The sequence below is a fragment of the Chinchilla lanigera genome, unplaced genomic scaffold, assembly GCF_000276665.1.
Source record: "Chinchilla lanigera isolate Chin_1 unplaced genomic scaffold, ChiLan1.0 scaffold00085, whole genome shotgun sequence".
Lineage (NCBI taxonomy): Eukaryota > Metazoa > Chordata > Mammalia > Rodentia > Chinchillidae > Chinchilla > Chinchilla lanigera.
In genome coordinates, this window is record NW_004955486.1 from 6,226,393 (window position 1) to 6,253,383 (window position 26,991).

The 26,991-nt window shown below is 60.4% G+C and overlaps 1 protein-coding gene across 3 annotated transcripts in view; it reads left to right on the forward strand.

The window, feature by feature from the left end:
- The window catches only part of Acot7 (acyl-CoA thioesterase 7), a 70,129-nt gene that overhangs the window by 38,291 nt on the left and 4,847 nt on the right, over positions 1-26,991 (forward strand). For all 3 annotated transcript variants that reach the window (XM_005404096.2, XM_005404097.2, XM_013504310.1), the window contains exons 6-8: positions 672-758; positions 14,593-14,709; positions 19,984-20,168. In XM_005404096.2, coding sequence (XP_005404153.1) covers positions 672-758; positions 14,593-14,709; positions 19,984-20,168 — 389 coding nt within the window. The remainder of the gene's footprint in view (positions 1-671; positions 759-14,592; positions 14,710-19,983; positions 20,169-26,991) is intronic.

Genomic DNA, 26,991 nt, shown 5'->3' on the forward strand with positions numbered 1-26,991 from the left:
CACCGAGCCCCAGCTGTCTAAGCAGGAGGTAGAGGAGGCTGTGCCTGACCGGAAGGCTTGGGCTGGGGACCTGGGCACAGGGGGCCACGTGGATCCACCTAAACCGGCTGGGCAAGGCGGGTATGGAGGGTGACGCCAACCCTTGGAATCAGGACTTGGTTGCAGCTGTTTCTTTCAAGTACAGCTGCTTATCGATGTTTCAATAGCAGCATTGCTTGGCCGGCCTCTGCCCAGGGACTTGCTGCTGTGGGATAGCTTGCAGCAGCCGGGCATGCAGGAGAGGAGAGGGCTGAGCCCGCAGAGGGGCGAGCCTGGCGCCCGGTTGGTGCTTTTGATGACAGTAGGAATGAGGGTTCGGTGCATGACTCACCCACCACCTGGACCCTGTCGTCAGGAGCTGTTCCGTGCTTCTGCCTGTGGTCAGGAAGGACCTTGTGGCGCTGCTGTCCCCAGGGTGCGCTGAGATGACCAGCCACAGCACTTTCTCAGCCTTGGAGGGCGTCCTCTCTGCCAGTGCAGCCTGTCTGAGGTCTCTGCTCTGTGTCGGTTGGTGGCAGTTGGCCGCCTTCAGTGTCACGGCTACCTTCAGGGACACGCAGCTGTTGGTGCTGGCCGCGCTGGGCAGCAGGACGCGTCTGCCCCACCCTCACCGCTCTCCTTTGCCGTTCCAGAGCCCAACACCGTGAGCTACAGCCAGTCGAGCCTGATCCACCTGGTGGGGCCCTCGGACTGCACCCTGCATGGCTTTGTGCACGGAGGTAAGGACAGAGCGTGCTGGCCGCGCCCACGAGGCCCCCCGGAAGCTGGGCAGCCGCCTGGCCTAATTTCGGCTCTTGTGCTTAGTGAAGTGTGAATTTAACATCGAAGGTTACGCAGAAATCACTGAACTGTGTCAGCGCCTGTTTTTAAAACTGGAGTAACAGTGGGCCGAGGCCTGTGTCCAGGCAGGGCCACCCGTAGCCTGGATCCTCAGGGTGTCGGAGTGTCAGCGTGGCCCTCGGGATGGGCAGGGCCTGCTGGGCACTGGGTCAGAGTGGCTGCTTAGCCCTGTTCTTGCCTGCATTTCCTTATTGTGTTTATTTTTATTTTGTGCCCTCTTTTATTAGTGCATGTTGGTGCGTTTGCTTTTTTTTGTGTCAGCGCAGATCCCCCTCAAACCAGACCCGGAGCTTCCTGGCCCAGGGCTCCTGCTGTCTGGGAAATGGGGCTGGGTTGCAAGGAGACCTGCTTTGGGCTCCGCGAGGGACAGTTGTTACCTTAATAGTGTGGGTTTGTGTCAGTGGCCTGTGATAACCCCATGACTTCCTGGATATCCTCATTTTGGTTGAGGATAATATAAACTTTAAAAAGATTTAAAGAAGAAAACCAGGAAGAAGTACATAACACGGGGGAACAAGAGCAACTGTGAAGGTGGTGTTGGGTCCCAGAGTTTGACACAGCTGTCCTGTGTGCCCCAAGCTGCTGCTCACCTGTCTCCTGGCACAGCATGCATTTTTGCACAGTGCATTCATTTGTGCTGCCATTTCGTGATGCCTGGAACACCAAGTTGCTTTCCTCTCTGCTGGGAGAGCTCCTATTCATCCTTCAAAACCCAGCTCGAACTGCATCACTTTATGTAGGTTTACATGGATGTTTCTGCCAAGGGTTCCTTAGGGGCAGGGACTGACTTTATCTTTGTGGCTCAAGTGCCTCACACTGAGTCAAAGAGGGACTTGGCAAATGTTCATGAAAGAGTGGTGCAGAGTGCTTTGGGGCTGAAGGACTACAGGCCCTTAGTTCACCCCAATTTCAGAGGTATTGTTAAAGCTTGTTTCTTTTTTTTAAAAAAAGTCCTTTTTTTTTCAATTTTCACAATTGTTTTCATCTTTCCATGACATGCTGGCTGTAGTGCCCTTAAATCTGATCAACTTTGGTCCTGGGGTGGGGAGCTCTGACAAGGTGCTTTCAGGCTGATGACCGTCTGCCCTGAGAGCTGCTGTCCCTGTCTGCTTCGCCCCTCCGTTCCCGGAGGGCAGCAGCCCTCCTTCCGAGCCCAGCGGGGCTTCCGTTACAGGAGGAATTACACCTGAGCTGCTGTATCACCCATTCTGCCGGAAATTCGGGAAGCGCTGTGTCAGTGTCCGCTTGTTTCCGTGTTGGAAGTTTTCCGCTAAGGGTGGCGTCTCTCATGCAGCCTCCTCAGGGAAAAGTACACATTTTAAGCCTGGGCCTCTTTCTTCCTGGGCTGGAAGGTGCCACTGAGAGGCCAGCCATGCAGGACCCTTGGAAGACACATTGTGCAGTCCAAGCTGCTTCCTTTGATACAGGCGCTTAAAGGTCTTTTGAGACAGTGTATCACTAAGTTGCCTCAGACTGGCTCCAACTTTCAGTCCTCCTGCCTCAGCCTCCAGGGTAGCTGGGTTACAGGCGTCAACCACCCTGCCTGCCCTCAGGCGCTTTTTAAAATATGTGTTGGAAGTTTGCAGTGTCTTTATGACACTTGCTGCCTGCTGTCGTAGGTGTCCCTGTGTGCATGATTTATAAAAATACGCCTACTAATTTTACCAAATGTAATCATCTCTCTGTGCCGGGTAACCCAGCAGGAGTCAGTGAGTCAAATAAAAAGTGTATTGAGAACATGCAGGAGCCATAGTTTCATTGTATTTTCCCGTAGCGTACAGTTGACAGAAAATGACATCTAAAATTGTTGGAGTGAAAGTCTGACCGAGCTGTAATTCGGTAGATGCCAATCGCAGAGTCCTGAAATGGACCCTAATGGAGCCCTTGCCTCTTGCCCCTGTGCTGCGAGGTTTGGAGAGGCTCCCGAGGCCCAGCGGCCGAGACTTTCACACACGGGCTGGCCGTGGTGGTGGTGGGGACAGGCTCATGGGAGATGCGTCAGAGAGCGAGGGACCGCTCTGGTCAGGAAGCACAGGCAGATGCCAGCAGCCAGCCAGGTGCCGGCCCAGCCATCCTGCTCTGTGTCGTGGACGTCCCCTCCCCTTACTGAGAGAGGGAGAGGAGAGATACGACCGAGCTGGGAAGCTGAGGACAGACCTCTTCCGGCTCAGGAAGGAGGCCGGCCGCATCAGGTGCTGCGCGAAGGGCATCCCTGCGGAGCATGCGCCTGGCTTCTGCTGTCCCCATGTCCCAAGTGGGTGGCCCACAGGAGCACAGTACTCAGTGGGTTCATCCCCGGGGGGGTTCACAGCTGAATGTGCGGTGAGGAACTGAGGCCTGGGTGGACGCGGGGCTCTGGGGTGTGACCCGGAGGAGTGGTCTTGTCCCCGGCTCCTCTTCTGTCTGCTCCCCGGCTGCTGTGAGGAGCAGCTTTCCTGCACCGCGCTGTTTCGCCTTGGAGCCGGCCAGCCGTGCACCGAGCCCTCTGAAACCGTGAGGCAAAATCAGAGTTCGCAGGTGTTGGGTATTTTGTCACAACCACAAGAAAGTGACCAACACATCATTTGAAATGGCTCTGTGTGTGTGCGTGTGCGTGTGCGTGTGCGTGTGTGTGTGTGGTGGTGGTGGTGGTGGTGGTACTGGGGATTGAACCCAGGGAGTCCTCTTGTTTTTTGTTTTGAGACAGTCTTGCTGAGTATCCCAGGTGGGCCTGGGCTTGTGATCCTTCTGCCTCAGCCTCTTGAGCAGCTGAGCCTGACAGGCATGTACGTGCCACGGCTGGCTCAGAATAACTATTGACAGACAGAGCTGAGCTCTGGTCCTCCCTCCCTCTCTCCTGCACTCACTTCTGCCACTGTGGCAGCTGCTGTGGCCCGTGGCTCAGTGTCCTGTGAGGCTCCTGCTGTCTCTGGTGCGGAGTGTCTGGCGCCTGGTGCCACGCTGCGTGGAGCACTGCGGCTCCCTCTCTGGGTGCTGTGGCTGTGGGGGGGTGCTTAGTGTGCCTGCCTTCCCCTGCCTTGAGCGCCCTGTGAGTCCTGGCGTGGCCCGCACCCCTGTGAAATGCTCCTGCATGCAGTCGTGCCTGCCTGCTGGTGTCCCCACCAGTTTTCCTAGAGAGTCCGCCCTGCCCCCTCCAAACTGGACAGCTCACTCCCTGCCCTGCTGTGGGCTACTCTTGGGGCACGTTCTCCTCGCACCTGGCCGGGCGCCCTGGCTCCCCATGTCTGTTTTCCTGGGTTGGTTTGGTGGGCCACGTCCTCAGTGGCCTCTTAGCAAAGGTTACAGACCCACCAGGGGCAGGCTCAGGGAAAACGCTTCCCGTTGAGGCGAGGTGGCGCGGATGTTCCCAGAGGAAAGGTGGGCAGCTTTGTGATGGTGTTGCTTAAAAAAGAAGATTAAAAATACTCAAGTGCTGGAACTGGGAAAGTATCACAGAACCCGCCCGCAGCAAGGAGCGAGCAGGACACGGGATGAGAGGCCGCCTTCGCGTCTCTGTCTCGCAGCCGCGGGTCCCTGCCAACCCTGGCCCACTCTGCCCCAGATCCAGACCGCGCGGTTCAGAGCCGCGCAGTCTGCGCCAGCCCCCGCCCCGGTCCGCACGGGCCCCCTCCTTCTTCGTGCTTGTCTTTGTCCGTGTCCCTGCCTGCCTCCTGGCCAGGGCATGCTGCCATGGGGTCACCCTCCCCCAGCACTTGGGGTGTGGAATGTGGGTGTGAGGCTGCTGCTGAGCCCTGTAACTGCAGTGATTCTGCCCCCGTCCCTGACTCCCGTGACCCCAGAGTGGGTGCTCAGGTCGGGGAGGGAATGGACGCTCCAGGGGTGCCGTTCTGCTGGCCGCAGTGGTACTGTGCTGTCTTAGTCTGCAGCATTTGTGGGCGGAGGACGCCCCAGCTGTAACAGCCCGGGGGCGAGTGCCCACCACGCCAGGGCCCCGCATTCCCAGTGCTCTCACTGACCGCTGGGCTCTGGTTCCTCGCAGAGGAGCGCTGGGAGAGTGCCTGTCCTGAGGGCCCTTGTCAGCCAGAGCCCCCGGGGCTCTGCCCTCCCGCTGTGCCTTCTGTGCTGGCCAGCAGGTGCCCTGTCCAGGTAGTCAGTGGCCCAAGGGACAGCAGCAGGGGGCAGTCTCTGCCCTCCTCAGGTCCAGCGGGGGCCCGCAGCTTTCCCTGCCTTGGCTGTGCCCCTCCCGAGCGCCCCCTTGACCACACGTCTGGGTCTGAGCTCTCACCTCCAGTCACGTCTGTGGCCACCGCGCTGCTCTCCCGCTGTCACGCCTCCGTGTGTCTCGGTCTCCCCGGCAGCGCAGCCTGCACCAGCTCTCCGTGGAAAGAGGGCCGGCCACACCCGCTGGGACCAGCAGGGCAAAGCTCCCAGCCCGAGCGGGCTGCCGCCGCCCTCACAAGCCCTCCTGGGACTGGTCTCCCAGAGGCCTCCCTGCTGCCATGGCCACCGTCCGTCAGCCAAGGTCAGCTCCTGCTGAGCCGGTCAGGAACACCTGGGCCTCCACACCTCTTCAGGACTGTGAGAAAGGAGCGAGGCCCCAGTCTCTGGGGGCACGCAGTGTAAGCAGCCTGGGCCTGGCCCTTGTTTTGGAGCACCCCAGGGTGACACCCGCACAGCCGGGCTTCTGACTTGTGCTCAGTTGTGTCCCCTTAGAGTAGCGCTGTGGCCTGTGGCAGCCCCCATGGCTGACCCCCGAGAAGCATGCCGGGCCCTGGCTGCCTATGCCTCCTGTGTGTGGAGTCCAGTGCCAGTCCAGGTCTCTGTGGAATGGGACACAGACATTTCCAAAAGCCTAGGAGATGATTGGACCCTGCAGCCACCGGGGAGCCAAAGCCCGCGCCACACAGCTTCGCTGGAACAGGTGGGAAGAGGCAGAGTGAGGGCGCAGCTGGTGGAGTGGGCATCGGGTGGCACCTGGGCGGAGGGGGCCTGGCTTGCGGCCCAGGACAGCAGGGAGGATGAGGCCTCCTCCAAGCGCTTCTGTGCACAGGCCTCCTCGGGCAGTTGTGACACGGTGTCACGCCCCCAAGGGACTTGCCTGTCCCTGGAAATCAGACTATGGCGTGGATACACTTCTGTCCCTGGTCGCCACTGCGTGGGGCACAGTGCCCAAGCCCCTGGCCGGCAGAGCCTACGCCTGAGGAACTTTTGGACTGGCGGTCCAGAGGCGAGCTGACCAGCTCCCCAGCCTGTGTTGCTGTCCTTGTCATGGGGCTGAGGGTGACACTGGGTGAGAGCTGCTTTCCTTTGGCTTCTCTCACCCGGAGAGTCTTGGTTCCTTTTTGTTTTGTTTTGTTTTTTTTTGTTTTTTCTCCGGTACCAGGAACTGAACTCACGACCTTGCGCTTGCCAGGCAAGCGCTTTGCCGCTGAGCTAAATCCCCAGCCCCGAGTCTTGGTTCCTGACGGTGGCTGTTGGCACCTGGGGCTCCAAAGAGCAGCTTCCATCCAGCCAGATGCTCCAGGGCTTAGGAATGGCCCTAGCAGACCCCAGGCCCTGCACCGCTTCCTGTCTGGGTGTAGGGCTCAGCTCCCCTGGCCAGCAGGCCCCCCTGGCACCCTCCCAGGGACTCATTATTTTTGGCCCACACTGAGGCCTCTTCTCAGCAGGGGCCTCTGGCTGGTGTGACCCCGCCTCACTCTCAGGGCAGAGTGCCATTTCCGGAAGGGTAGAGCGCATGAGTGAATCCTGGCCAGCCCTACGGCGCGAGCCCATCCTGCCCGCCGTGCCCTGTCTCAGCCTATGCTCCCTCCTTGGCATCCTGTTGGTTAGGGTGACCACGGCCGAAGTCCTCGGACCACATCCATCCTGTCCAGCGTGCCCAGCAGCTTATTCTACAATGTTGGCCTCCCGGATGGCTGTGGGCACCCTGCCCACACGGTTCTCGGCTTTGCTGTGGTGGACTCGGAGCTGCAGCCTCCACTTCCCTGGTGCAGCCTTCCTGCGGCCTGGGGTGCGCTTGGCCTGCTCGGCTGCGGCCTCTTGCCGGGCCTTCAGAGCAGCGGGGAGTGAATGAGCCCCCTGCTTGTTGATACTTGGCGGCAGCAGTCAGGCCTCTCTGCGACCTTCCCAGGCCCTGACCCGGAGGGCACAGAAGAGGGCCACAGCGGGTCAGCAGCCCTGTGCTGGGCTCCCGGGCCAGGCCGGTGGGAACCCTGCTGGCTGCGCCTGGGCCTTGGCCCGAGTTCCCACTTTTGTCATTTTGCTCTCTAGACACTCATTGTCCTTACTGCTCTGTGCGTGAATCGCCAAAAGCAGTCCTTACTAATGGTGTGCGTTCAGCTCCCCACGCCGGGAGCTCCTTGGCCGCAGTCTTTGGGCTCAGGGTGCTGGACCCGGAGGCGCAGTGGGCAGGTGTCTGCGCCGCTCGCCACTCACCTGGCTCTGGTCGTGTGGTGTTGGTGGTGAGGGCGGGTGTGTAAGGCAGGATGGAGTTACTATTGCTTGCTGATGCAGGAGGCTCTGTCAGCTGGGATTAAATATAGAAATGGGGGCACCACGGATCCCCGCCCACAGCGGAGGCGGTGGCGGCTCTGGCTTGGAACTGTCGATGTGGCGGTGGGTTTGCAGGCAGCTCTGGCACAGCCAGCCCGCTGGGGCTCGGGAGAGGAAAACGAAGCCTCTATTTTTAAGCCATTCAGCATGTTGTCGATACTTTGAGAAACACAAATAAAAACTGTAAGCAGTTAAATGTTACATTCAAAAATATTTCTGGGCTGCGGTGTTCTTAAGCATGTGGCAGCGGCCAGGCGCGTCTGCTGTGTCTCCGTAATTCCTGAAGCTCCTGCAGTCTCCACGGACAGCAAGTCCTGCAATTTTGTTGTCATCTTCGAGTTAGGAATCCTGGGGCATGAGGACAGCCGGAGGGACCGTAATTCACCCAGGTGGCTCTCAGCACTGGCACCGGCTGAGCCGTGAGAAGGAAGTGGTGAGGCTCTTGGCACTAGAATGGGGTGCCAGGGAGAACCTGGCGCTTGGTGTTCTCACTGATGGGCAGTGAGGGTGGGGACCTGCCTGGCTGGGCAGCGCTAGCAGGAGAGACAGCGTCAGGCTTTTCTGTTTTGACAAAATTTAACCTAATTTGGCTCCTGCGTTGGTTATGATGCATTGTGTGGGTTGTAGGGGGCATTTCATGGCACCAGCCTTTACCAGCTTGTCGTGACGGGCGGCATCTGCATTCTTAGTTATCCCGTTCCTAGACAGGCTTCTTGACCCTCTTATTTCCTCGTAGTGACAGGTAGCCGTCATTTCAGCGTCGTCAATAACAGGGCCAGGGCCGTTCCTCCCTGGGAAGAGGGCAGACAGAGCTCGTACCCCGTGCTCAAGCGTACCCCATGGTTAGGAAATCGTCTCCTGCCACCTGAGGAGCCTCCAGAGTTCTGTGTGTGCGTGGGCCCAGGGGGACCACAGTCGCCCGCTGCACGCGTGTGATGCAGGCTTGGTGGCCGCAGCCTTGGGCAGGCCCGTGAGCTGGGCGCCCCCACTCCTGTCTTGCTACTTGTACTCCAGCGCTAGAGGGCTGGGGCCCTGTGTTTTTTAAAGCTGCTCGCTTGACCTTCACTCAGTCCTGACCTTTGTTTTTCCAGAAGGTTTTCTACCTAGTGAGCCCTAAAATCCACCTGCTGTCACTGTCCCTGCCGAGCGTGCAGGGCCTCCTGGGCAGTGCAGGCCAGGGATGCAGATCTGCCCAGGTGAGAACCGCGCCTGCACCGCTGGTGCACTTCACTGTCGTGGTCCCCACAGCTCGCAGTAGTCACCATGTCCAGTACCTGGATTCACACCCAGATGCGGGGCAATCTGAGGATGCGCCCTGGGGGGTGGTGCGCAGCACCCCCGCCGTGGGACCCGCACCTGTCTCAGTCTCCTTGGTCTTCAAGGGCACCTGGCTGTTGGTCTCAGGTTTTCCCACTGGTGTCCCAGCCCCAGTGTGCACGCTGGTGATGGCTTTTGAGACAGGGCTCTTTCTAAATGTCACCTCCCAACATGAGGAGTAATTTTGAGCAGGGATTTTAGCTGATAATGCCACTCGGTGGCCTGGCTTCATGCTCCGTGGCTTGTGGAAGGCCCTTTGCTGGTGCGCCGGACTCTGCTACAGAACCAGGACGGTGTGGGGTTGGAAACCCCTGCTGGCTCCTAGAGTTCCGTGCGTGGGTGACCGCTCGCTCACCGATTCATCAACTCAGCAGCCGACTCCAGAGCTCCAGATGCCAGGGACAAAGGCACAGCCCGGTGTCTGCATTCTGACCCTGTGTATCTTGGGATGTGTTTGAGGGACACCTCGGAGACTGTGGGGCTCTGAGCTTGTCCTGGTTGTCATGAGCCTCAGATCCTGCAGTGTCGGGTAACAGTGGAGCCCTGTAAGTCTGTGCCAGACGCTGGCACTCGGGATGAGTGGGCAGATTTCAGCTCCTTTAGCTCCTTCTGTCTTACTCTTCTGGGGCTGTTTGTTTGTGTGTGGTCCTGGGGATTGGACCCAGGGCCCTCTACCATGAGCTCCATCATTGGCCCTTTATATTCTTTTCATTTTGAGACAGGGTCTCACTATGTTGTCCAGGAGGGGACTGGTTTTCTTCTTCTTCTTCTTCTTCTTTTTTTTTTTTTTGGTACTGGGAATCGAACTCAGGACCTTACGCTTGCCAGGCAGGCACTTGTGCCGCTGAGCTAGATCCCAAGCCCAATTCTTCATACTTCTAACAAGTTCTGCTTTTCTGGGTGGCAGGGTAAGGGGCTGATTGCAGGCACATTTACAGTTCAGTGAGCTATACACTCTTCCCTCCCTCCTGTCCCTCCTTCACTCACCTGGCCCAGGGAGGTGGCGGCCGTCCTGCTGCCTTTGCTGGCTCTTCCACCTCGCAGGGACCATTCACCCCGTACCCCAGGATCCCGTCTGGGATGAGAACCCCATGCTGGTCTCACATTGCAGGGCTGGTGAGGGGCAGCGCACCTCAACCCCAGAGCCGCGGCGGGCCCGATGTCCAGGTGTGGGGCTCCTCCCTGCACCTTCCTCCTCGCCTGGGTCCCTCACCGTGCTTGTGGATTGGGGCACCAGGGCCCAGGCCCCAGAACGGGCAGTGGGCAGAGCAGGCGCGGTTCCCAGTGTGTACAGAACGGGCCCTGCCCGCGAGCTCCCCGAGGCCTGTCTCCGTCGTTCCGCTGTGCCTTGTGGACACCAGCCCACGTTCAGACTCTGGATGGACGTCTCCTTAATGCTCGCTGTCAGCTGTCTGGAGCCAGCGCAGCAGCTAGACACTGGGCCCGAGCCCAGGGAGCTTCTGTCCACGGCCAGGCGGTTTGTCCTGGCCTCAGGGACAGCCTGCGGGAAGCACCTCTGCGGCCACCCTGAAGCAGACTGGCACAAGCGAGGACACTTGTCCAGCTGTCGCGGCAACTTAGTTTTTATGAGGAAAATCAGCCTCGAGGACTCAACCTGTGGCCTGTCCCTCGGCAAGTGCCACCCGCTCTGAAGCTTCTGCCATGGCGAGAGCCTCTGTGCTGTCCTGCCAGCCTGGCCCCTCGTGTCCGTCTGAGCCCTGCCTCTGTGCCATCCTCCCAGCCTGGCCCCAAGTGCCCGCCTGGGCCGTCTCATTCCTCTTTCCTTTTCTGTTCACCCCCAACCTCAGATCCCCCACAAGTCCCAAAGCAAACTGGTGCTGACTTCGGCTGACCTCTGTCTGCCAAACCTGTGTCCTGTGATGGCAGCTGCCCTTATGCCAGTCTGCTTCCCAGTAGCTCTGGATGCTGTCACTTTCTGTGCCACACAGGGCATGTCACCTGCCTGCCCAAGGCCACCCATCAAGGCAGTGGGTCAGGCCCGCAAGTGCCCCAGGCAGAGTGTATGCATGTGTGCGTGTGCGTGTGTGAGAGCAGGCACGGGGCACTCACATCAGCTGTGCGACTCGAGGCTCAGCCACATGGGAGGCACACGCCCACCCCGGGGTGTGGTGAAGCCAGAAGTCTCCGCCTTGCACGGCAAAGTGTGCTGACCTCAGAGACCTTCTGCCCTGCGCTCTGGGCCCGCGGGCCTCACCCTGCCCCACTGACCCCCTGCTGCCTTGGTCAGGCTAGAAGAGCCCTCGGTGGATCCCACAGTGCTGGCCTTGCCTGGCTGCGCAGTGATACCACGTGACCCACAAGTGACTCCACGTGAGGCCAGGTGAAGACCAAGCACGACCGGCCACCTCCCACCTTTGAGCCCCAGCCCCGCCCTGCCAATGGCTTCTCTGCCCAACGGGGAAGCCTGGTGACTGTCCAATGTCCTTACAACTGAGCCTCTGTGTGACTTTGGGCCCGTCGTCAATTTGAGACCTGGGGCTCTAACCCTCCTATGTGGGTCGAGCAGAAGGGATGCACCAGGCACCACAGGCCCTCAAATTGCTTGCGGCAGGTGCCACTACCTCCTCCCACCCACACCACTGTGTGCTGGACCTTCTTTGGCTTCTGGAGGAAAAGTCGTAGTGAAAAGAACATCATTTTTTAAACCAGGAACACTGAATCTCAAAACAGTTTTTATTATGGGAACACTCAGTGACGTCTGAACCCCAGCTTCAGTCACTGCAGACACCAGCTGCTCCCGCCGTTTCTGCTCTACCTCCTAACTTGTGGAGGGTTTTGAAGCCAACCCTGATGTCGTATCTAAGAACAGACAGCTTGCTTGCTTGCTTTTTATTTGTGCAGGCTACCCTGGAACTCACTGTCCAGGCTGCCTTTGAACGCACGATGATCCTCCTGCTTCAGCCTCCTGAGTGCTGGCATTACAGGCATGCACCACCACACCCGGCTCAAAATAGCTTTCTGTTCTCTGGGTCCACAGTGCCACTGCCGCACCCTCCCGCATGGTTTCGGAAGTGCTTGATATGAAATAGCAGCTCGGGTGTCCGGGCCCCACTTGCTCAGACTGCAGCTCAGGTGGAGTGTGGGCGCTGTCGAGGCCTGTGCTGTGTGTTTGGTGGCTGTGTCTCTTGGGACGGGGGACCCCATGCATGGGAACCCACACAGGCTGAGTGGCAGGAGAGTGCTGGCTGACTGCTTGCCCTTGGCCCCCAGCCCTGTCACTTTCCGACGTCACCCACCAGCCCTGCAGGCATCTGTGTCGGCGAACTCCACACGAGCCTGGGGCCAAGTGGGGCTGAGCCTGGACTTCGGGCCTCCCTGGATTTGTAGAAATCGTTGTGTCCCAGGGTGAAGGCGCGCACGGCTTCCTGACATTTCTGAGAGCTCCTGATTGGTCGGTATCACTTCTATGCTTTTATGGGTCAGAAATGGTTGAATAGAAGCAATTTCATGCTGTTCACCTTTATAAAAGGAACAGATTAAATTTTTAGAGAATGAAATAAGAACAGGACATGGTGACACATGCCTGTAGTTCCAGCATTCTAGGAGGCTGAGACAAGAGGATTCCAAGTTCAAAGCCTGCTTGGGCAGCTAGGTGACTTGGTGAGAGCCTATCTCTAAATGGGGGCGGGGCTCGGTGGGAAGGCACTGGGTTCAATTCCCAGTTCTGCAGAGAAAAACGTATCGGGGCAAGAACTAGGGGTGAAGGACTTGCACGTGCTGCTCTGTCAGATAAGCGGGTGTGGTGAATGCTGGCATACGCAGCCTGAGGTTTACGGGCACGGTGGCTTCTTTCTGGGAACTTTTCTGTTTCCTGTGACAGCTTCACTGAGGTGTCACTCACACACCACACAGCGCACCCAGGTAGAGTCCTTGGTGCTCAGCGGAGTCACTATGGGCTTGCTGTCCTCTGTCCTAGCTGACTGGCATGTGAAATGTTTCAGATTTCAAACTTTTTTTTAAAGTTATTTTTGGTGCTGGGAATTGAACTCAGGACCTTGCACTTGCCAGGCAGGGGCTGTGCTGCTGAGCTATATCCCCGGCTGAGATTTTGAACTTTGAAAGGCTTGAGAATATTTGCACACCCAGGAGGAGATGTCTTGGAGGTGGGAGCTGAGTTTATGCCATGTGCACTTGGCACATAACCCGAAAGAAATGTTCTGTGTACAGCTTTTTGTTAAGAAAGTTTTGTTTTGATGTGACACAGGTATTCCTGAGGCGCAGTGTGACCCTTTGAAACCTGTGTTCAGTGTGAGATGTCCTGGAGAATTAGCGTTTCCATCACCTTAAACATTTTCTTTGTGTTGGGAACCTTCAAATTCCTCACTGCGGTTCTTTGTGAAACACAGTGAATTCCTGTGAGCCACTCTGCCGGTTGGAAATGCCAGGGCGCACGCCTCTGCGCACCTGTATCCTCAGCCCGTCATTCACCCTCCCTCAGTGCTCCACCCCATCTGTCTTGCTCCAGTGGCCTTTCTTCTACTCTGTGCTTCTATGAAACCGACTTTCTTAGGCCCCACACAGAAGTGAGATGTGTGATACTCACCTTGCTGCGCCTCCCTTGCTGGGGTTTATTTCCCTCCTTCTTGAGTTCCGTCCACGTTGCTGCAAATAAAGGGGTTTGTTGTTTTTATGCCTGCATAGTATTCCATCGTGTGCGTGTGCATTTCCTTTACCCTTTCTCTGGTGGTGGACATCTCTAGTGAGTCCTTGCCTCTTCTGTTGTAATGGTGCCTCATCCAACTTGGGCGTGCAGGGATCTCTCCAGGATATTTTGGGTCTGTTTCTAGTAGTGGGATTCCTGGACAGATGGGAGTCCTAGTTTTCAGATTTCTGAGGAGCTTCCATACTGCTCTCAGTGGTAGATAAACTAATGCACATTCCCGCCCTCCAATATAAAAACTTGTTTGTTATTGCAGTCCTGGTCGTGGGCCCTGGGGCTTCTGCGCTGGGTTACTCTCCAGCTCTGTTCTCATCTTGAGACAGGGGTACTAAGTTCCCCCGGCTGGGCTCCTCGTGTGACATTTTCTACTTACTCATGATGACATTTTTGTGCTTGAAAAGTTCAGGTTTTTGGAGCGTTGAGATATTTGGATTTGGAAATGTGCTTTTTAACCTCTACAGTCAATTTTGGGACATTTTCATCACCCCAGAAAAGAAACCCTGTACCCATAGCAGCCGCTCCTACTCCCCCTTGGCCCCCCGTCCGCCTGGGCAGGGACCCAGGGAGCAGCCTCCTGTCTCTGCAGATTGGCCTTCTCTGGACGGTTCCCGTGGACGGCATTGTACAGTATGTGGCCATTAGCGCTTGGCGTCTGTCCCTTCGACTGCCGTTTCAGAGGTTGATCTGTGTCGTCGCGTGGATCGTCCCAGTGGGTGGACATGCCACACTTTATCTGTTCATCCGTTGACAGGCATTTGAGTTGCTTCCAGTGTTTGGCTTTCAGGAGATTAGGAACAGGGGTGCTCTGAAAGCATGTTCAAGTTTCTGCTGCATGTGCGAAGCTTTTTCTCTCTCAGGTATTTCTTTAACCTAAGTGTGGGCAGCTCCAGGCTTCCCAGCAGCTGTGCCACATCTGATTCCCATGCGGGTGGTGGTGGGAGCTCCCCAAGACCTCGCCAGCGTGTCCCTGCCTGCCTGTGCTGGCAGGGTCTGTGGAGATCAGCGAAAGGGCTGTCACTTTGTCAGTGGCCTAGCACGTCTGTTGGGGTCATTTGCAAAAGCTCCCCTGGGCCCGTTTTAAACTGCACACATGTTCCATGCTCTGTCACCCCCATGCCCACTGCGGGCTGCATCCTTTCTGAGTGGGTGGCAGGCGGTGCTGTCTCCAGGTGGGGAGTAGCCGTTCGTGCCTCCTCTGCCACGTTCCCCTTTCTCTGCAGGTGTCACCATGAAGCTCATGGACGAGGTGGCTGGGATTGTGGCCGCACGCCACTGCAAGACCAACATAGTCACGGCTTCTGTGGATGCCATTAATTTTCACGATAAGATCCGAAAAGGTAACAGAACTCTTCTGACACAGTTAAGGGGGAGAAGGGACTGCCCCGGTCTGTGCCTCTGTTCGTGGTGTGCTCACGCCTGGTGTCACCCATGTGCCATGGGAACCAGAAAGGGTGAGCCTGCACTTTAGTCTTGCGGGGACATCTGTGAGACCAGTGTTGACTGGTTTGAGTTTTCAGTTTGGTAAAGTAGGACACTCAGAGAGGCAGAGGCCGTTTTCTCTGTAAAGACCTGCGTGCACTCATCCACGTGCACCGAGGGAGCCCTGTGGAGGTGCCACGTGCGCGGCGGCCACACCAGCCCACCAGGCCTGTGACCAGCACGTTTCTTTGCAGGGAGGAAGCAGCCCCGCTTGCTTCACTTTGGGCACCCTTGCTATTTGAGGTTCCCATGGCCTGGTATACCCTGTGGTGCCCCTTGCCCACCACCGCTTCCTTGAGAGCCCCCAAGGCCTGGCGCAGACCCTGCACAGCCCCACAGCCCAGCCCTGGTCCCCCCAGCAGGTGCACCTGCAGAACACACCTGGCCGCTGCTCGCCAAGTGCTGGGCGGAGGTGCCCACGGTGGGGGGTGCAGGGCGACCTCGTGGGGAGCCAGTTGACTTTCCCCCCCGGACTGGGGTTTCAGATGAGGAGGACCATCTGCGGCAGGGCCCCTCTCCACTTTGCAGAACTCCTGCTCAAGCACAGGTGGTGGCTACAAACAGACTCCGGTGTCATTTTCAGCATTTGTCCCAAATAAGTGGCCTGGTCTGTATCGTGTGCTCTGAGCTTTGGGGATGAGGATCCGCCACGTCGGGAGTGTGTTCTAGGTCTCCTGCCTGGGGAAATCACTGTGACTAGGGCCACAGCGTTAAGTACCGATTCCGAATCCACGGCGGAGAATGCGATCACATTCCCTGGGGCCGCTGTGTGCACCTGCCCCCAAGCGTCCCGAACCGCTGAGCAAAGAGCGCTGTCCCTGCTTCCTATACCAGGAAGCAGGAGAGGATGAAGCTCCGCTCAGCACCTGCGGTGGACAGCAGCCTTCTCTGGGATTGCCGCAGCCACTGCGAAGGGCCCCAGTCTTCACCCTCTTTGCTCTCGCAGCCAGGATCAGGGGGCTGGGGGAGGCGGGCGTCAGGAAGGGTGCAGTGGCTCCAGGTATAGGGGTTGTGGAGCCTGAGGGAAACTGTAAGCTGGAGCCGACCAGACCATTTTTTTAGGGTGTCTTTCGCAACTTGGAAGATGTGGGGCGGCTCGGGCAGGGGACGGGATCTCCTTCGAGGGAGGCTGTGCTGTCTGGAGCTCTGCATGGGTTTCTGTTTCCGGAGCTGTGACTCTGGCAGGGTGGCCGTGTGGTGGCCTGGCTTCCGTGGGTGGTGGGGACAAGGGTGGCCTGGCCCGTGACACTTGCAGAAGAGCTGCAGAGCAGAGCCGAGCTGACGTGTGGCACAGCACCACCACTCCCGTGGGTCCCTGCCCCCCCCGTGGCTGCCACAGCCTTGGCCTGGAGAACCCCAAGAGAAGCACGTGGCTCCTCACGGGGGCGCAGAGCTGTGCTCCTTGCTTGGGTGACATCGTGTTTGGGGCAGAAGGAATTTGGGGCAGACGAGCGGCGGCATTGTGGGGTTGGCCCGTGTCCAGGCCGATGTCCCCTGGGCTGGCAGACTGTCACACCCTGTTTGTGGTTTCCAGAGGAATGTCACCCATGAGGAACCCACGGGAGTGATGTCAGGAGCTTTGGCAGCAGCGCCATGACATGTGTCTTGGGTTCCGCAGGGCACAGGGTGCTGTTACCTTACACCAGCGCGAGTCCTCCCTCCGCTCCGTCAGAGTGGGGCAGGCAGATCGCACTGGCTTCGGGCTCCTCCTTCGCAGGCGTGCATGAGCAGTGGAGTGGGATGAGGCTGGACCCCAGCTCTGTTAGGTGCCTGACGCGGCCCTGCTCAGATCCCTTAAAACCCCGAGACAGCCGTGCTCCCTGAGCGCTGTCCCCACCCAGTGCCCTCCCCTTGCCTTGTGCTTCAGCTGGACGTGGAGGAGGCGAGAGGTTGGCCCTGCTGCCCCCTCAGAGGACAGGGCTGGAACCCCTTCCTTGGAGCTGCGCTGCGCCTGGCTGGGCCCTGTGTCGTGAGGAGTGGCGCAATGGTTTCCTAAAGCTGCCACCACGCCGACCGCAGGCTTCCTGTGGAGAAATGATCTTGCCGACCGTTAGGGTGAAGGTGGACTCTCTTGGAGAGGCTCCGGAGGTTATGTGAGAAATGCCACATCTGTTCACCGTCTCCTGCTGGTGTGGAGAGAACACCTCCGCCCCCGCCGCCATGGCCCCTTGAAGGGCGGGCGCCAGGCTGTTCAACTTTGAGACACTTGGCCCCCTCTCAGGCTTGGCAATAGCTTTTTTATTATTTTGTTTTCTTTTCCAAATCCCTGGCACGGTGTTAAAATCTGACTGCTGCCACTCTGGAGAGATGCCCGACTGTGGGGGCGATGGCGGGGCGCCTGCCAGCCCCACTGCAGCGCCATCCCGTGCTGGCTCACGGTCGATTCAGGCAGACGGTGGCTGCCACTCGGCTCACCCACAGGTGTGCCCGCCTGCTGACGTAGCTGCTCTGGAGGTGGGGCCCTGTGCTGAAGGGGCCCCTCCCGCCTGGACACCACAGCTCTCAAGGTTCTGGTGGGCGCAGAACCCTGAGTCCAGGGTCAAGTGTCCAGTGAGACCTGCAGGGTCCTCCAAGGAGGAAACCGTCACTGTGGGTCACCTGCTGCTCTGTGTCTACAGCTGCCCAGAACACCGGACCATTCAGACCCAGGTTCACCCGCTCCGTTGTTCATGTGCATACCTGGCCATTCTGAATACTCAGGCTGGGGGACCCTCCTTCCCTCCTCCCGAGGAGAGGCAGGCAAGTGGACCAGGAAGGCTAGCAGGGCCCGGGCACTGCTGTGAGGCTTGCATCTGACTCAAGCTCGAAGGAAGGGACAGACAGCATGGTCTGCAGCAGGCCACTGCCCGTGTCCCCAGGTGCACCCGGTCCAGGCCTGCTCAGAGTCCTCCAGGGTGACGGGAGGGTTGGGGGCTCCTTGGGTCCGAGGACCAGACTGGTGTGTACGTGGCCACACGCTCCAGCCCTCACGGGGCTTCTAGGCGTCACTCAGATGGACAGGCTGGCCGGTGCCTGGCAGGAGAGGAAGCCTGGTACAGGAGGAGTGCAGTGGAGGCCCTGGACTGTCCTAAGCGTGTGCCTGCATGGAGAAGACATACTGAGCTAAAACCCAAAGGGTGTGCTGGGCTAGGCCTTTGCTGTGGCCGAGTGTGAAACTAAGGGTCAAGGTGGAGCGCTCTGAGGACCAGGTTGGACCCTCAGCCCCGGAAGCTCCGTGGGTCCCTGGTAACTGGGCCTGCCTGTGCCCAGCCCAGGGCCAGCCCCAGAGCACTTCCCATTCCTACCCAGGGCTCGTGTGGCCCCATGGCACCGCTCTCCAGCAAGGGGCGAGGCTCGGGTCTTACTTGTGGTTGGGGATGTCCCCATTCGTGCGTGGGAGCAGCGTGTTGACCCCACACCCTGTTGCTTATCGTCTGGCCCAGGGCTCGGAAGATCGGCTGCTTGTTTGAAGTTAGAAGTGTCTTCAGATTCTAGCATAGAAATGAAGGCGGGAGCAACCAATGTTTGGCCATGGCAGGTTGGGGGCTGGGGGCTGTCCTGGGCCACCGTTGAAGGGCACGTTTTCTGTTACTGTCTGGAATTCACAGCCGTGTGCAGACCCCAGAACTGCCCTCCTGGCAGCCATCCTAGGTGCCCCTCACCTGACGCGCAGGCTGCCGAGGGAGTCCTTGCTGGCTCGCTCTCACAGAAGGGGCATCCCTGCGTCCCGGCTGTGGCCTCTGGCTCGTAGCTATCAGAGGCAGGGGTGGCTGCTGAGCGTTTGGGGAAGGGGAGACACTGAAGACCCTGGGATGACCGTTACGACCTTGCAGCCCCTCAGCTGGGACACGGCCCCGGGGCGTGCGGTCCCTGTGTCCAGATGATTGCAGGTGACGCTGCACCTCGCAGCCCGTGCCATGCCACCTGTCACTGACCACGTGGCTCTTTCTTCCCCCCCAGAAATGGTCGTGTCCAGCACGAAGCTCGTAAGTATGCTGTCAAGTGTGGCGTGGAACATTCTGGAACATTTATATAGAGTAGCCTGCGCTGCCCCTTTGTCTCTCTCTCTCTCTCTCTGGGTCTCTAAACGTGTCAGTAACTAGTATGTCAAAGGGCCCCACTGCTAGCACCAATCCCTGGCCGATGTGGGTGGGTGGAGGAGGCCTAGCTGGGATGGGGCGCTCTGGTCACGCCGGAGGGAGGCGGCAGCAGCAGCCAGGTGCCACCCCCACCCTGAAGCCCCACGGGTGAGTGCAGCCAGGAGCAGTGACGTTGGCAGTGGCAGCGATGATGTCTGTGGAGCAAGCTCCGCACTGGGCTTAGTTCCTTCCCTCCCACGGCAGCCAAGAGGGGTCTGGGGTCTGTGGTGTCTGTTCGCAGAGGCGAGCTGAGCTCTGAGAGATGCAGGACTGTGGCGACGGAGGGAGGGGCCAGGCCGTGCGGGGGTCGTGCCCGCGGGTGAGGGGGCCGGGAGAGAGGCTCCAGGCCCGAAAGCAGCGGCCAGCATGCAGCATGCAAGCCTGGGCCACAGGAAGCGGAGAGGCTTCCCAGGGTCACTGGGGAGGGGGAACGGTGGTTTGGGTTTGTCATGATCACGTGGCACCGTGCTGGCAAAGGAAGAGTGGGCCTGGGGAGAGGCCCGGGCACTATGACAGCGCTGAGGATGAAGCCTCAGCGGGGCAGAGGGTGAAAGCAGTGCCAGCAACCCCGAGAGCTCGGGCGGGTGGCATGAGCTGACGCCAGGGGGGGCTCAAGAACGCCGGGACCCTGGTCAGCCCAACAGGGGCCTGAGTTGGTCCAGCAAGAGGCACGTGATGTCTGGAAGGTTCTTCAGGGCGCTGGAGCAGTGTGATGGGGCAGCTGTGTGGCTTGATGCGTCCTAGGAGGAGCCGGGCTCTCAGCCCCCGCGCCCTGCCAGGGTGGTTCCTATGTGGCGAGCGACACCCAAGGCCCCCAGACCCTGAGGACAGCACAAGGGAGATAGCGTGGGCTACTAACGGCGCGTCCAGTAGTGTGTTGCCTAACACCCTTGTCGTTGCGGCCTGTCACCTAACCTCGCATCTTTAGCTGTCCTTGGTAACACTGGTGTAGCCCTGCCCGGCCCCACCCGGCAGTGCGTGCCACTCCCTCACGTCCACCCCTGTGCTCCGCAGGCTGTGTCATCACCATCTCTGGCCGCATGACCTTCACGAGCAACAAGTCCATGGAGATCGAGGTGCTGGTGGATGCCGACCCAGTGGTGGACAACTCGCAAAAGCGCTACCGAGCTGCCAGCGCCTTCTTCACCTACGTGTCGCTGAGCCAGGAGGGCAAACCGCTGCCTGTGCCACAGCTGGTGGTGAGTGTGCCGTGTGCTGTGTCTCAGGCTGGGGCAGGTCAGGTGAGGTCACATGAAGCAGCGCTGTCCACCCAGCGGGGAGGCCATGGGGACAGAGTGGACATGGCGGTGCCCTCTGGGGTCCAGGTCACCGTGAGCACAGTGCCTGGAGTCCCTGGGGTTGTAGGTGTGCTAGAGCAGGTGAGGACCGTGCCTCAAGTCCCCTGTCCTCCACGCCCTGCAGAGGGCCTGCTTCTTCTGAGGTGGCCTTGGTCTGTGTGTCCTGCCAGATGGGGACCAAGTCAGAGCCCTGGACTGCGGTGAGGTCTGGGCTTCCTGGGCTTTTTTTCTCTCAGAGCTCCAGGCATGGCTGTGCACTGGGTGTGCAGGGCAGCCAGGTGGGCGTGCACCACGCACGTGTCCCTCACAGGGTACCAAGAGCAGCCCAGGGGTGTGGCCTACCCCTGTCACCAAAACTGCGGGTCCCCCTCCTGGCTGGCCCCCAAGGCCCACAGCCTTCAGGCCCGCGCTGAGTCCTCGGTGGTCCAGGCCCGGTGCCTCTCCCTCAGGGGCGGCAGAAGCAGGGCGCTCGGGTGAGGTGGGCTCCGCACCCCGGCAACGTCTGTCTGTCTGTCCTGCCCGTGTCGGGCGGCTCTGAGTGCGCTGCGTTGGAAGGCTGTCCTCCCGGCGGCCACGAGCGGCTGAGGAGGCCCGCTGGCCTGAGCCACGGTCCCCGCGTCCGTGCCGCGCTCGGTCAGGGCTGGGGTCGCCGCCTCTGTCCTGCGCCCCGCCGTCCTCGTCTGCTCACCTGGACTTGCTGGGGGGCTGTGCTGAGCCACGCTGGCCCCGAGTCCGCGTGCGGTCCTGTGCCACACCTCGGCCAGCACAGCCTCCCCGAGGGGCTGTGGGCAGGAGTGAGGGCTGACGGCGGACCGGGACTTGGCATGAGGAGGGTTCAGCCAGCTGGGTGGGCAGGCGGCAGCCCTGCGTAGCGTTTCCCCAGTGCCCACGGCTCTGTGGGCCCAGGCCGCTGGGACCGCACCTTGCCCTCTGGGGCATACGTGGCAGCCCACTGCCAGGTCGGGACAGCCTGTCTGCCCTGCCCTTCCATGCTCCCATGGTACCCCCTCTGCAGGCTGCTGCTCCTGGAGAGCCCAGGAGGCAGGCAGGGAGGGCATCTGCGCCACGGCAGCTGTGTCCCCGGCCTCCCTGACCTCAGTCTTCGGCCCACAGCACCAACCCCTGCGCCCCTGCCCTGGGCCCTCTTGGGCACACACACTAGCGCACTGCCCCCACCCCCGTGCGCTCGGCAGCCGCCTGCCCCGGCCGTCCATCCCGGCTGCTGGGCCCGGCTTGTCCGGCAGCCCCGGTGCCCCCGTCCCACTGGCTAGACTCCAGCTCACTCACCTCGGGTGCCAAGTGGCTGGGCCTCGCGTTTGTCTTTCTAGAGACCCGAGTCCCCAGTCTGAGTGGGCAGCGACCCCAATGGAGGGGCGGGGCACACAGGGCTGCTGTGGGCAGAGGGAGCCACCTCCTTGGTTAGGGGGACGGCCACTGTGTCACCCAACGTGGGGACTCACTCGAGGCCGGCGTCAGGTGGGTCCAGGCTGTTGCTTTTTGCTCATTAGAGATGGTCTTGGATTGCTCATGGAGGTCCCTGGGACCCAGCGACGCTGATAAAAATAGACTCTGGCAGGGAGGGCAGGGCAGACTCGCGGAGAGGGCCGTTTGGCTCTAACCAGGCCTCCGTGGCACCCGCGTGGGCACCCTGGCCGAGGCACACGCGGGCCGCATGTGGCTACGGGGGTGCGCGTGCTCCCCCCCCCGGCTCCCTCCTGCCCCCGCTGCCAGCAAGTCTTCATGCTCTGCCTATTTCTAGCTCCCTCCCCAGGGCCCGGCTGACACGGAAGGCAGCCTCTCTGCCGTTGTTTCCTGATGAATATTTGATGTGGGCAGGGCCTGCACACCACGTTCCCCAGCAGCTGCGGCACTTTCCAGGCTGAGGATGGGAACTGGTGCGCGTGCAGGAGGCTGGGCTGCGGGTGTGGATGCCAGGCCTCCTTGTGGCAGTGCCCTCTGGGTGGGGGGAGGAAGGCCCCAGACCACTCACCAGGGCTGGGAAGGCAGGGGCTGTGCGGGGCTGGCAGGGGCTCCACCTTCTGCCACACAGGACCTGTGGTTCCCTGGGCACCTAACGCCGGGACGGCCCCGTGCTTCCCAGGGGTGATTTTTCCCAGCTGGGCATGGGAAGCATTTCTGTGTCCAGGAAACCAGGCTAAGAGCGTGTGTTGGGGCCAAATGATTCTCCAGCCCCTTGTGTGGGCATCACTGACCCCCAGTTGCCCTAGATGAAGAGCCCACCGCCCGTGGAGACCCCAGATTGGCCCTGGCATCAGCCAGAGGACGTGGGCGTCCCGGCCTAGGTCTGAGAAGGCTGTGTCCCTGCAGCGTACATTTACCGTGTGTGCGCCCAGCAAACCCACAGCAGGCGGGTCAGCCCAGGCTCCCCCAGCCAGGGTGCCCGTCACTGGCCACGGAGCAACAAGAACGCATCTTCCAGGTTGAGACAGCACAGGGGAGCCCCTGCCCCCGTGCGGTGAATGGCACCTTCGTGTCTTCCCAGCTGTAAACGCTGTCCGCCAAGCACCCACCCTGAGCTGGGGAGGTGGTGCCTTCCAGGCCTGCACAGCGCTCTGGCTGTTGCCGTCTCCTGGGAGGGTGGAACGCAGGGGTCAGAGTAGCTTCCTAGATGGGGGCAGGCGTGCTGGGGTCCTTGCACTGGTGAAGGACAGCTGAAGCCCTCAGTGTGCGAGGTTCACCAGTCCGTGCAGTGTCTGTAGTTAGGGTGGATTGTCCTGTCCTGGCAGGATAAGGGTGACCGGTTGCCAGGGCCACACGGCAGGCCAGCTGTAGCGCTGTGTCCCCTCCCCACTCCCCCAGGAGAGGGTGGCTTACTGCAGGTGTGGCCGAAGGTGGCCCTTCTTGGCTTAAGCCCTGGGGGGTCTATCTGAGGTTGGGCTCAGGCCAGGGCCTGGGAAGGCCGCACCTGCGCCTCAGCCCCGCCGGCGGCACTGCTGTGCCGTGCTGCTCTGACACTTGCTCAGTGTGGGCCTTGGTCCCATCCCTGCATGACCCGGGAACCACGCTGACGTCCGCTGGTTTCAGTAGTGATCTGGCGCAGAGGCCCTGGCACCTCTGTGCTAAGGCAGTGCACAGGGCAAACTTGGCGTAGCTGGCGGCTCCCTGGGACCTCAGCCCAGCCCTGGGCACAAGGCACTGAGGGCCTGGGTCCTCCTGTCACCTGTTTCTCCCACTAGGAGTGGTCACCACCTTCCTGACCATAGTCCAGCCAGGATGGAGAAGGAGGCTGCTGTCCATGGTGTGGCCCAGCCTGGGGAGAGGCTTTGGGGTCATGGATAGTTTCACCACAGACTCTTACAGGCTGTGAGGCGCTACCTCCTCTCCTAGAGTTTTGTGACCGAAAGAGCCATGGGGCACTTCGGGGCCTCTGCCAGCCCCTGTGCCCGCCCGCCCCCCATGGCTTCCCCCTGCTCTCTGTTGGCCTCCTTCATTTATGTGCCAGCTTGGAGTCTGGAGAGCCTTTCTCGCTGGCCAATGCTGGAGTCAGGTTTTGGAAGGGCCGTAGGTGCTGCCTGTCCTGGGAGGGCCGAGGACCACACATCCGCCACCTCACTGGGAGCGAGCCCCCGCGTGCTCCTGGGGGTCTGTTGGGACGGGAAAGACCAGCACCAGAGCTGCCCGGCCACCTGCCCGCTTGGTGCTCGGGGATTGCAGTGAGCACTGTGTCCCCCAGAATCAGCTCAATGAAGTGAGAGGGTGCCACACGCTGGAGCCCCTCGGCTGCCCAGGCTTTTCTCAGCTCCTCTGCCGTGGGGCTGCCAGGGTCCGCAGAGCTGCACCGCTTCCTTCCCACAGCGCTGGCCTGCAGGGCCCACGGCCTCAAGGTGCCAGGAGGGCAGCTGCTCCAGGCGCAGGGCGGAGAGCACATCCGATTCCACTGGGCCACCTTGGGAGGGGAGGGGGAGCGGCAGGAGGAGCAGCTGCCCTGGTGTGTGCTGGGAGGGGCAGGGCCGCCCCGCCCTGTGCACTTGAGCACCGTGCTGTTCCCTGGCTCGGGGCTTTGCCCACAAGGGGCAAGGACCATGGGGGCAGAGGCCCGCTGAGGCCAGACACACTTCAGAGCTGTGTTTAAAGGTGCAGCAGCACTTGCCCATCATGCGCCGTGCACACGTGCATGCACACACGCGATCCCTGCCGGCCGCGGAGCTCGTGCTTCGGTGGCTGTCGTGTCTCAGTGTACTTTCGGCACCGTGGCAGCCCTGCCCGGCCCCGCACCCTTGGGAGCCAGTTGGGGATGGGTGGGCAGTGGTCACAGAGCGAAGCCCCCACCAGACTCTATGGGGTGTGGGCCGCACCTGTGTGAAGTGCAGCCTTCCCTGTTTGGGTCGCTCATTCACTGGACAAAGGCCCCTCTGTCCCGGGCTCAGTGCTGGCCTCTGACCACAGCAAGGACCACAGGGCACGGAGGGCCGAGGCCATGGTGAGAGCGCAGGCTGCGGGGCCACCCCGGCAGTGAGAACCTGGCAGACAGCAGTTACAATCTTCTCACTTTTGGTGATACTGGGGACTAAACTCCGGGCCTTTACACAAGAGCCACATCCCTGCCCCTTTGTTTATCTTTGAGACAGTAATACACTAAGTGGCCAAACCGTGCTCAAACTTGTGATCCTCCTGCCTCTGCCTCTCAGAGTGCTGAGACGATAGGCACGTTCTGCCAGGGGGGCCAGTGGGGTCTGACAAGCTCCTGTCTTCAGGAGAGACCCCCAGTGCCCACTGCCAGGCCTGAGCAAACTGCTTTCCACCCTTTGCCACATCTGCCCACCTCTGCCATGTGGAATTTCTTGGCCACCTATGGGAGCATTTTCTTCCGGGTCTGGGCAGGTACCAAGGGAGGACCCCCTGGCCAGGTATCAATGCTTCCATAGTGGTGTCATCACTAAGACTTCTGCCCCTTGCAGAGGCAGCCCGAGAGATCTAGATGGGCACAGTGGAGGAACAGCCAACCCGGGTGCCAGCCCAGCCCTGCCCAGGCTGGGTCCTTGGGTGGGGCTGGCCCCTGGGGAGGCTTCTGGGTCCTGCTGCCAAGCTTGCCATTGCCTGCCCTGAGGAGCCTCTTTTCAGCAGGCCATACCAAGTGTCCTCAATAACCAGAGACCTTTTCTTCACTTCGATAACTTGTCCTCCACTAGAACACGGGAGAGGGTGCGCCGTGTGGTCTGTGTCCCTTAGGCTTGCAGAAAGTTGTTTAGTCACCCTTGGAAGCCCCACCAAACCAGACTCGCGCTAGCTACAAAAAGGACAAGCTATTGATCTCCCGCGGGTGGAGCTTAGTCACTCGTCCTCTAAGCCGCGTTCCAAATCTGTGTTCTCAAAGCACAGAGAACGCAGAATGGAAAACATTGGGTTTGCAGCGTGAGGCTCTGAAAGCCACAGGCTTCCCCTCGGGTGGGAGAGAGCCTGTAAGTCGGCACTTGGCAGGAAGTGCAGGGAGGAGGGAGGAGAAGGGCGCAGATTGGAGGCCCGGCAGCCACCAGGCAGGAGGGAGCAGGGCTTGGCACTTCGGCAGAGCCCTGGGCGCCAAGAAGGCAGTGTCCCTTCATCCTGCTGCCCTGAGTCCCCGTGGTGGGCATGATGCCCACAAGGCCCTCCTGCCTTTGAGTGACGCCTGGGCCATGTGGCAGACCTCCCAGACAGTAGAGCGCCCTTGGGGCAGCACTAGCCCCCAGGAAGGTGCCTGGCCTTTAAAGGCTCTCATGAGGACAAGATCACTGCACAGACTCACACACACAAGATCCAAGATCATATGTGCCGGGCACCACAGGAAGTGCTTTGCGGGGTCACCTCTCGGAGTCCCTGTGCCATGGTGATAGGACCGGGGCCTAGGGGAGTGAGAAGCACACCCCAGCATCCTAGCGGGTGCAGGTGACCCAGAGCCATGCCCCTTGCTACAGTCTTGCTGACAGCTACAGCCCCTGCCCTGTGTACTGGGCACCCCAGAGGCCTCTAGATGCTGCCTAAGGCTGCAGGTGGCACAGAGTGCTGCCTGTGCCCCTGAGGCTGCCCGCCCGCACCCTGCTGCCAGCCTCAGGGCTGCAAAAGACAACTTGGATTCCCCAGGGAAAAATTTTCCCTTCCTCCCCACCAGCCAGCCTCCGGGAAGACAGCAACAGCCGGCTCTGCCGTCTGTGTTTGTTTACTTGGCCCACGGAGGGGGACAGGCTGGGGGGGCACCGCTGGGCCGTGGGCAGGGGCCGTGCCGTGGGCCATCTGTTTTGTTCTGCCGGCCCTGTGCCTGGGGTGATGTGACGGTGCCCTTGGTCACCTGGCTACGAGAGCTGCTGCTCCGAGGTTGGCCTGTGGAAGACCTGGTACAGACCCTGCCCTGCCCCCTGGGCTGACCCTTGGGCGCTTGGCACTTTGCTGCCTGGGAGGACTTGGGATGGCAGCACGCAAGGGGCTGCTTCACCTGCAGGGGAGACCAGCGAGGCACAGACAGCCCCTGGGCCCCCTGCACTGTCCCTGAGCCCGGAGCACTGCACACATGTCCCCAGGGAGGAGAAGAGTGATGAGGCTGTCAGCCGCCTCCTCGCTGCCAGGCCCTCGTGAAGCCCTGGCTGCGCTCTGCTGGCGATGGTGCCACATCCATCATGAGACAGCACCAGGCCGGCTGAGGATTAAACATCAGAGGCTCCGAGCAGCCTGGAACCGGGCCGGGCCTGACTGAGTGCCCGCGCTCCCTGTGCTCCAGCCTGTGACCTCCCTG